This window comes from Temnothorax curvispinosus, unplaced genomic scaffold (genome assembly GCF_003070985.1).
Source record: "Temnothorax curvispinosus isolate PA1 unplaced genomic scaffold, ASM307098v1 QBEX01004414.1, whole genome shotgun sequence".
NCBI classification, from domain to species: Eukaryota; Metazoa; Arthropoda; class Insecta; order Hymenoptera; family Formicidae; genus Temnothorax; species Temnothorax curvispinosus.
The window spans coordinates 49,626-58,510 of NW_020214194.1; the positions used below are offsets into that span (position 1 = coordinate 49,626).

The 8,885-nt window shown below is 48.1% G+C and overlaps 1 protein-coding gene across 2 annotated transcripts; it reads left to right on the forward strand.

Moving 5' to 3' along the window:
* Positions 1 to 14: 14 nt before the first annotated feature.
* Positions 15 to 8,277, forward strand: LOC112453491 (E3 ubiquitin-protein ligase UBR2-like). Of its 2 annotated transcripts, XR_003040632.1 has the most exons (4): positions 15 to 431; positions 836 to 1,055; positions 1,149 to 6,646; positions 7,821 to 8,277. XR_003040632.1 is itself a non-coding variant. In XM_025014275.1 (3 exons), the coding sequence occupies exon 3, from the start codon at positions 1,182 to 1,184 to the stop codon at positions 6,576 to 6,578; it is 5,397 nt and encodes a 1,798-aa protein (XP_024870043.1). In that variant the 5' UTR covers positions 15 to 431; positions 836 to 1,055; positions 1,149 to 1,181; the 3' UTR covers positions 6,579 to 8,277. The 2 variants fall into 2 exon arrangements, 1 of the variants encoding a protein (XP_024870043.1); XM_025014275.1 differs by having other exon boundaries at positions 1,149 to 8,277.
* The last annotated feature ends 608 nt before the right edge of the window (positions 8,278 to 8,885 follow it).

Below are 8,885 nucleotides of genomic sequence, written 5' to 3' on the forward strand. Positions count from 1 at the left end.
TTCCGCTCTCGAGCGCTCGCGTAGTCCCGCTAGTCCCGGACCGCGCGGCAGGGTTCGCGAGCATCGCGAATCGTGGCGAGTGGTGGCGAGAGGTCGTCACACGGGCCATTTTGGAACATATCTCCGTCATCGAGCAGCTGTGCGCAGGATAATCGTCCGTTTCGTTTCGCCGCGACATGTCAACACTCGCTGCCGTCCGCGCTACGTAGAGTGCGGTGTCGCGAGGTTGATCGTCGAAGCGGCGCGCGTCTGTCCTCGTCGGGGCGAGACGTGGACGCGGATCGCGAAATCGTCGTCGTCGTCATCGTCATCGTCGTCGTCGCGGGTGGTGGCGTGAAACTTGGTCGCCCGCGGGGGGAAACAAAGAGTCCCCGCGATCGCGGAGCGCCTCTCGTCAACCTTGACCCGTTCGTCGACAGCAGTGAGCAACAGTGAGTGTCCCCGTCGTTCCCGTCGACGAAAATAGTCCTCGCCACCTCGGAAACGTTCTCGCTTGACGTTTTAAAAAAGAAAGGCTCGCTCTCCCCGCTCGCCTCGTCGCGTTGACTAATCCGCTGATATATCGCGGACGTATATATACGCGCGCGCGAGGATGCTTGCAACGCAGTACGGTGACGTCGCGTTGCAGTTGCACCTGTGTCATCGTCGTCGCGCTCTTGGCTCCGGATCTCGCGTTTCCTTTGTGTATATGTATACACATGTGTATACATGTGTGCAACTATATATGTAGAAGTTAAATTCGCGACGAATATTTTGGCAATATTTAAAAGTGCAGGCACCATATTTAAACGCAGTTTGGCACGTGAGCTCACGCGATAAATGGCTGTGCTTTCAGATTTTGTGGCCCGTTGAAGATGATGACGCGTGTGCAATAGGAATCTTCCAAGAGTATACTTATCTGTACTTCCAGTGGAAGACGCGAGATTACTGAAATTTATAGCCATGTTTTGCAGTGGTAAAATATTAGCTGAATTAGCTGTGTAAGAGAGGACACGTTGAAATATGCGCTTGCCTGGATTACTTCTATAATCACTTCTATTGTGTATATCCTGTTGGTTAGTACTTATCTACACATGCTTATCTCTTTCCTTTTAAAAGTATGATTTTTCTTTATGAATCATCGTTTTCTCTTGTGCTTAATGTTTCAGTATACATTACGTGGCAAGTTTAAATGAGACAAAATGAGTGGTGAAAGTACGGAAGAAAGCCAGCAGCTACCTCTGGTCCTCGAAGAGATAAATCTCGCTTCGATGCAACCTGTGTTTCCAGACACAAACAAACGATGCGTGGATGTGTGGACAGAGAAGATGAACAAGGGAGTGCTGACGAGTATTAACTTTAGGGAATACTGGCGACTTTGGGTGCCAAAGATATACAGCCCGGAGCGTAACGGCAACTGTCTGGAATGGGTCATCGACGAAGACACGGCGAACAGGATGCTTCTCAGGACCCTGGAGGAATTTATCTGCGGCGGTGATCCGCAAGCGATTCTCAAGGAGCTCAGCATGATGGACAATCCACCGTCCATATGCGGCAGATTGTTCAAGATGGGCGAACCGACGTACAGCTGCAGAGAGTGCGGCATGGACTCTACGTGCGTTCTCTGCGTGGACTGTTTCAAGCAGTCGGCTCATCGAAACCACAAGTACAAAATGGGCACGTCCAGTGGGGGCGGATGCTGCGACTGCGGCGACCCGGAAGCCTGGAAGAAGGAACCGTTCTGCAAGACCCATGTGGCGGGGACGCAGACGAAGGAGTCGCGCGGCAACAAACTGCCTGGTGACATCGCGGAGAGAGCGGTAGTGGCTTTTGAAGCGTTATTGGAATACTGTTACGAATTACTGACTCTGAGGTACACTGTGGCGTTGCCATCGAATCTCTGCATCAGAGACACCGCATTTTACTCGCTCACGCTCGATCAATTGGACATTTTTGATACTTACTGCACCGTGCTCTTCAACGACGAGCATCACACCTTCGATCAGGTGATAAACATGCTCCAGCGCGTTCTCAAGTGCTCGCACAAAGAGGCCGTAGAATATGTGACTAATGTCGACCGGGAGGGCAGAGCCGTGATAAAGTGCTCGATATTTCGGCACTGCAACGAGTTGCGGGGCGACGTCGAGAAATTCACGTACAGGCATAGCAATCGACCGCTCAAGGTGCTCGTCCTTCACACTCACATAGTCGCCCATCAGACGTTCGCTATAAGACTGCTCAATTGGTTGCAACAATTCATAAGTCATTGCGAGGGTTTCCGCGTCCTGTTTAGCAACATCGCTCTCAACACGAAGCTACCTGATATGTCGGTTGTCGAGGGCATACTCACGAGAGATTCGCAACTGTGGAAATCCGCTAGAACAGTGTGGCACAGGTTATTCATTTACGGAATGCTCGTGGAGTACGAGAGCAAAAAGGCGCTTTCCATTGTATTCACAAGTAATTACGCGTCCGTTATGAAGGATTTCATCAAGGACGATCATGATCATTCGTTCTCGATTGTCTCGCTCTCCGTTCAGTTGTTCACCGTCCCGACTCTGGCGCATTTGCTAATCGCGCAGCACGAAGCGCTATTCAACCTCCTGACTACGTTCATATCTGAGAGCTCCCGACGATGTAACGCTACTGGAAAATTGGAGTTTGAGAGAAACATGCCGCACCACAACTTCAAACGGGCGCAATACGTACTTTACGACCTTCGGTACCTGCTGAGCGCAAAACCAGAAGACTGGACGGATGATCTGAGACGTGGTTTCTTACAGGGTCTCTCGCTGTTATTTACTCTTCTTTCCAGTATGCAGTGCATGGACGCGGTACTCCGACAAGTCGGACAACATATGGAATACGAGCCGGAATGGGAGTCGGCGTTCAATCTACATATAAAACTGTCACCAGTCATTACGCAGGCCTTGGAGTGGTGCAGCTCGGACCGCGTGGTGCTGATCAAATCCTTTATGGCGCTTCTGAAAAAACTATATGAACAGCAGGGTATTGAGCAGCCGCCGAGCCAGGTGCGAGAACTGGCGGATCATAGCGCAACGTGCCTGCAATACGATGTGGCGTCCGAACCAGTTTCCATCCATCTGCCGCTCTCGAGATTCCTCGCCGGCCTGTTTCTGCATCTGGAAAAATACAATTTACATTTTCAGTCGCCCGAATTCAACAATCCGATGAAACCGACGCCCGAACAGATCATCGATCCCGTGTTGACGGCGCAGGCCATGATCTCGCAGGTGCACGCGGGCATGTGGCGACGAAACGGCTACTCTCTGCTGAATCAGCTGTACTTCTATCACAATGTCAAGTGCCGCACCGAGATGCTCGATCGGGACATCGTTTTGTTGCAGGTCGGCGCGTCACTGATAGAAAGCAACGAATTCTTGATTCACGTCCTAAACAGGTTTAATCTCTTTAACTGGGTGCAGCCAGATTTCGAGATGAACGCCTTGAAGAATCCGGAAGAGGACAGTATGCGGCAGACGATCAATCTAGTGGAGGAGTTCTTGGGCTTGCTTATCACGATCATCGGCGAGAGATACGTTCCCGGGGTCGGTCAGGTGACCGCGGACGATCGTCTCAAGAAGGAGATCATACAGCAGCTGTGTATAAAGCCTCTCTCACACTCGGAGCTAAGCAAGACGTTACCGGAGGACGTTGTTTACAACGTTCAGAGCGAATTGGAAAGAGTGATACGCGAGGTAGCGGAGTTCAAGAAGCCAGTACATACATCGGCAAAGGGAGTGTACGAACTCAATCCGAACTTGTACTCGGAGTACAACGTATTCTTTTATCATTATACGAAGGAAGAGCACAGCAGATCCGAAGAGGTTCAACGAAAACGCCGGAAAGCTGAGGGAGAACTAGAATGTTGTCCGCCGCCGAAATTGCCTCGACTAACGGAATCGTTCAGTCTGGTGGCGAATCTGTTGCAATGTGACGTTATGCTCCACATCATACAGACTGTGCTGGAACGCGCGCTTAATTTCATAGCTAGGAGTTTCTCCGAACCGCAGGTACACAAGGTATTATATCTGATCGGTTATGCATTGCAGGAACAGGAATCCGGCTACTATCCCTTCCTTGCGTTTCCCGAGCGGGCAGCAAAATGGAAGATCTACAAATTACTGGAGAATCTGACCACCAGCCCGCGCATGGACGCTCACAAGGATCTGCTCACATGGGTCTTGGCGAAGTATCGTCAGGTCGCCAGTTTGAGCGGAAAAGAGACCAGTCCGGCGCCTGTTGTGCTCAAGGAGCAGCAAGCGGGCGATGATGCTAACACCAAGGAAACGGATAAAGAGTGGCGGACGAAAATGGCAGCTCAGAAGCGTGCCAAGATCATGGCGCAAATGGCAGCTATGCAGAAACATTTCATGAAGAAGAATGCCACTCTGTTCGAAGAAGCAAGCTTGGACGCCAATAGCAAAACCAATGATCGTGGTTCTGCCATGGACCTGACGGAGGCCTCTTGTCAGGAAGGTGCCCCAGTTGCCGTCGGCATCGGTCAAACTAGTAGGTTGTGCGAGCAGAAAGTGTACACGTGCATTCTGTGCCAAGAGGATCAGAGCGTGACGGAAATCGGTGCGGCAATGGTGTTAGCCGCGTTTGTTCAGCAATCTACCGTGTTGTGCCAACGGCACGGCGACTTTGAAGAACCTGATGCGCTGTATCTCTCGGCAAAATTAGGCATGTCGCCGCACGTTAACACATGCGGCCACGTGATGCACTCTCGCTGCTGGCAGGATTATGTCGACCTCGTGCTCGCCAAGGAGAATCGGCGACCCTATAGATCACGACAACAGGCTAGCTTTGACGCTGACAACCATGAGTATCTCTGCCCGCTGTGCGAGTGTCTCTGTAACACCGTTCTTCTGCTCGTACCGCCCTTAGGAATGATGCAACCAACCCCGGAGCCTCAGCCGGATATTACTTTCGAAACGTGGCTGAAGGTAATGTCGCTCACAATGGAATGCAAGCCGAACAGGAAATTTGGCAAGATCATAGAGAAAGAGAAAGATGAGGATAATCGATTGGAAGTGAGGATAGTCAATCCCATAACGGTCCTCCGTCAGCAGCTCGAGGGTGCCTGGGAACCGGTCCAGACGCAGTATTCGCGATCTGGGCCACTAATCGCGCGAAGGATGGAAGCCATGCTCAACATGTATGCTTCAATTTTTGTGCATCACACGTACAAGGGATTCGGTTGTTTCGACGGCGAGCCGAAGGTGCCTTTGTTAGCCTGGAAGTCAGTGTCATATACGATTCATGCGACAGAGTTCCTGTTGCGCGATCTGGACAAGCCACTGCTGGGCGCCATGACCTCCCGACAAAACGACTGTCTCGAGAACCTCGTGCGAGTATCAACCCTTCTGGGTTCGAGTTACTCGAACCGCGCAAACCTTTGGGCGCATCGCGAAAACATCAAAATGTATGCGGCGTCATTGCTGACACTGTTGATAGAGGCACCGTCCACTGGACCCAGCATTTTCGACATCGATCCGTTCGGCGTATTAGTACCGCTCATTAACACGCTGCCGAGCATCTTTCACACGAAGGCGCACGAGGCGGCTCCAAATCCAACGCCTATCATTACGGGCGACGTGTTTGATTCGCATGTGCTCAAGCTTGTGTTTCTGTCCCATATAGCAAAAATCCTGTACACCTCCGACTTCACCGATGCGATGGAACTCGACAGCCACGAGACGGAGGACGATGAAAACGGAGAGGACGAGAATGTCGTCGAGAGCAAAATGGATTTTGCCCTGTTCCATATTTTAGGTGTGCACTATGACAAACCGAGAGCCAGCGACGTATGGCGACGAGTGGAGGCCGCCTGTCGACCCTTCCTCCGATGTTGCGCTATCTACTTCCATTACGTGACCGACGTGCCGCCGCCAAGCGAATTGACGCAGGTGCGCGGCGACACGTACGAGAAGCTCTGTCAGTACCTGGGACTGCCCACTACCTGCGACGCTTTAATCTACTCCCATCTGGAGGTCGCCCTAAAGCTGATGGCCGTGTGGCGGAGACACCCTACCGTCTGGAATCACATGTCGGGCGAGAGAAAGGTGTCAATTATCAAGGACCCGTTGAAGGTCAACAAGCTAATAGATCTGCCGGACGATTATAGCGAGCTCATCAACTCGATGTCTCAGTTCACCTGTCCGAACAGCGATCGGGAAGACTCGCGTAATCCGACGATGTGTCTAGTCTGCGGGGAGATGCTCTGCTCGCAGAGCTACTGCTGCCAGATTGAGCACAACAAGACTATGGTAGGTGCGTGCACGTTCCACGCGAACAAGTGCGGCTTCGGCGTCGGTATGTTTCTGCGGGTACGCGAATGCGAGATCCTATTGTTACGCCCTCCTAATCGCGGTGCCTTCGTCTGCCCGCCGTATCTCGACGAGTACGGTGAGACGGATCAGGGATTGCGGCGCGGTAACCCATTGCATCTCTGCCACGAGAAGTACCAACGACTGCACCATATGTGGCTCGGTCATGGAATCCACGAGTCCGTCACCCGAGCATTTGAACAGTCCTCGAACAACCTGATGCCGACCCAGTGGCAACATCTGTAACTCCGTGGGATCCCTGCTATGATGCAGATCTGACGTTTAGACAAGGAAAAAAGAAAGGAAAAAAAAATGTGAGAAAAGATTTGATTTTTACGCTTAAGCGAAGCTGTAGCAGCCTAAGTATTGATTGTTGATCGTCCACAATTCGATCCGCGTTTACAACGAGATCGATGAAATTAATTTATTCGGTGCTCGCACACGAAGATACGGCTTTGTACATTTAAAAACGATAATTATATATGTTATTCCCTTTTCATATATGTCACCCCGCCCTGCCTCCCTTCGCGTGGCAACCGCCGTTTTTACAGTTTATCGATATTGTGGTTTCGAAGTTTACAAAATTTCTATTTTTAGATTGTTTCGAAGTTAATGAAATTTCTATATTATCCGTTACGTAAATTATTATATGGCTCTGTTCGCATATTTATTAAAAATATTACGAAGGTTGTTGCATACGTGTTTTGTTGCTTGTAGATGCGAGTTCGTGATTAACATGACGCTCCAGTACTCGACCGATCGTCACGAATTGTTTTATTTGCGAAAATCGGAATTTTTCTGCGTGTACAAACGACGGAGCCTGCGCTCTAGATCACTACGAAGACCTAGAACAATGAGTGAAAGGGCGATTTACCATTCATCTACATTAGCACGATGCAATTAGCGATCATGCTGCAACGGTATTGCGATTTTTATAGTTAACAATCGCGAATTATTCTAGGTCGACGAGTCTCTTTTTTTTATCCTCCTGCTTTTGCCCCCACTTAACGTTAATTCACGCGTATGGACAGAACATGAAAAGGCAGAAGAGAATACGCGATTATGTTGGATGAAGTAATTTTTAAAGTCTCAATGGTGTGTGAAATAAATGATACGTAACTTAACATTTGTTTCTCTCTCTCTATCTCTCTGTCTCTCGTCGCTAGTCTCTTCTAGATGCTCCTCTGGAAGCGAATGTTAACAAGCCGCTCCGCGACACTGAAGATCCGGCGTCGTACTTGACTCTTCGTTTGTTCAACGCATGCGATTCAGCTGATTCTTACACCTGTAACCGGATATAGAGGATAATTAAGATTAATATTATTAGAGGAAGAAGTGTGTAAATACTGAGATTGTAAGATTCATGGATTGCTCATCTTTCATTTGTGTATACCGCGATTCGCTGCAAGAGGATGACAATTTGTAGCGCGTTATTCTATCAGATCGATCAATCTTTACTTTCTTACATTTCTTTCTCTATCCCTTTAGGCTTAGAGGCCCCGTCTTCGTCGTTTACGAAGCGACACGAATGTCGAAATCGACAGAAAAAATCAATGTGGCGCATTTCGCAGAGGCCAACGAGTCCGCGATGGAAGACAGTACAACGTTTTTGCGTTCATCGTTACACCCGGATTGCTTAAACGAAATTACAATGTCCTGGCACCCGGTGTTTCTAGCAATACGTACGAGTGGTTGTGCCGCTGTATATTAGATAGCTTATTGTAAGGTCGATAATGCAATGATCAATAGCGTTTTGATGATACTCGTGAAGATACGTATATATTATATACGAGTTGCATAATTGTATTTGTTATGGACAACATTAATACATTGATGCGGACGTTGTCACACGTCGTTAATTGTACATTGATTTAGGTGTATTTGTACTAAAACTCGCAGAATGCGAGGTGATGATTTCGGAATATAAATATAAATTCGAACGCTGGATCTTGGAAGATCTTATTGTTAGTAGATAGACGTGTTCTCTATAGTAGGTATCCTTTCGAATTCTCAAGCGCAGCAGGATTGTTTGTATTAATTCTTACTTGAAAGTTCTGATATCGCTAAATAGTCCGTAAAGAATAAGGACTTATCTCATGTGCGCTCTCAGCTATCGAGGATGATATTAATCGAAATGGCATGATAGGTGTACGATCGCCACTTACGAAACATTACACATTTGTTTTTTCCCTGGTCGATTATTTTTTCAAACATTGTTTGCGAGACGAGAATGTAAGATGCATCACATGACAAAAGATTGATTTATACAAACTCACGTTATTTATATTCTTCAGAATTCAATAAATTAATCTTGGAGAGAAAAAGAGGATATTTTATCGTTGATAAGGAGTCTATTATTTAATATAATTTATATAATTATATTTTCTTTGGAAAGAAAAAAATTATATCTTGAAAACTTGATGTTCTTGTTTTTCTTAAAATGACCTTCGATCAAACTCCGATAAAGTTAATCAACGACTAGCTCATCAATTAGCTACGGTGTTTTCCTACGATAGAATTATCGACTTCTTGCTGTTTGACATGAGAAAAAAG

What these genes read in the sequence shown, in the direction of transcription:
- LOC112453491 (XM_025014275.1), top strand. Translation starts at nt 1,182, where the DNA reads ATGAGTGGTGAAAGTACGGAAGAAAGCCAGCAGCTACCTCTGGTCCTC.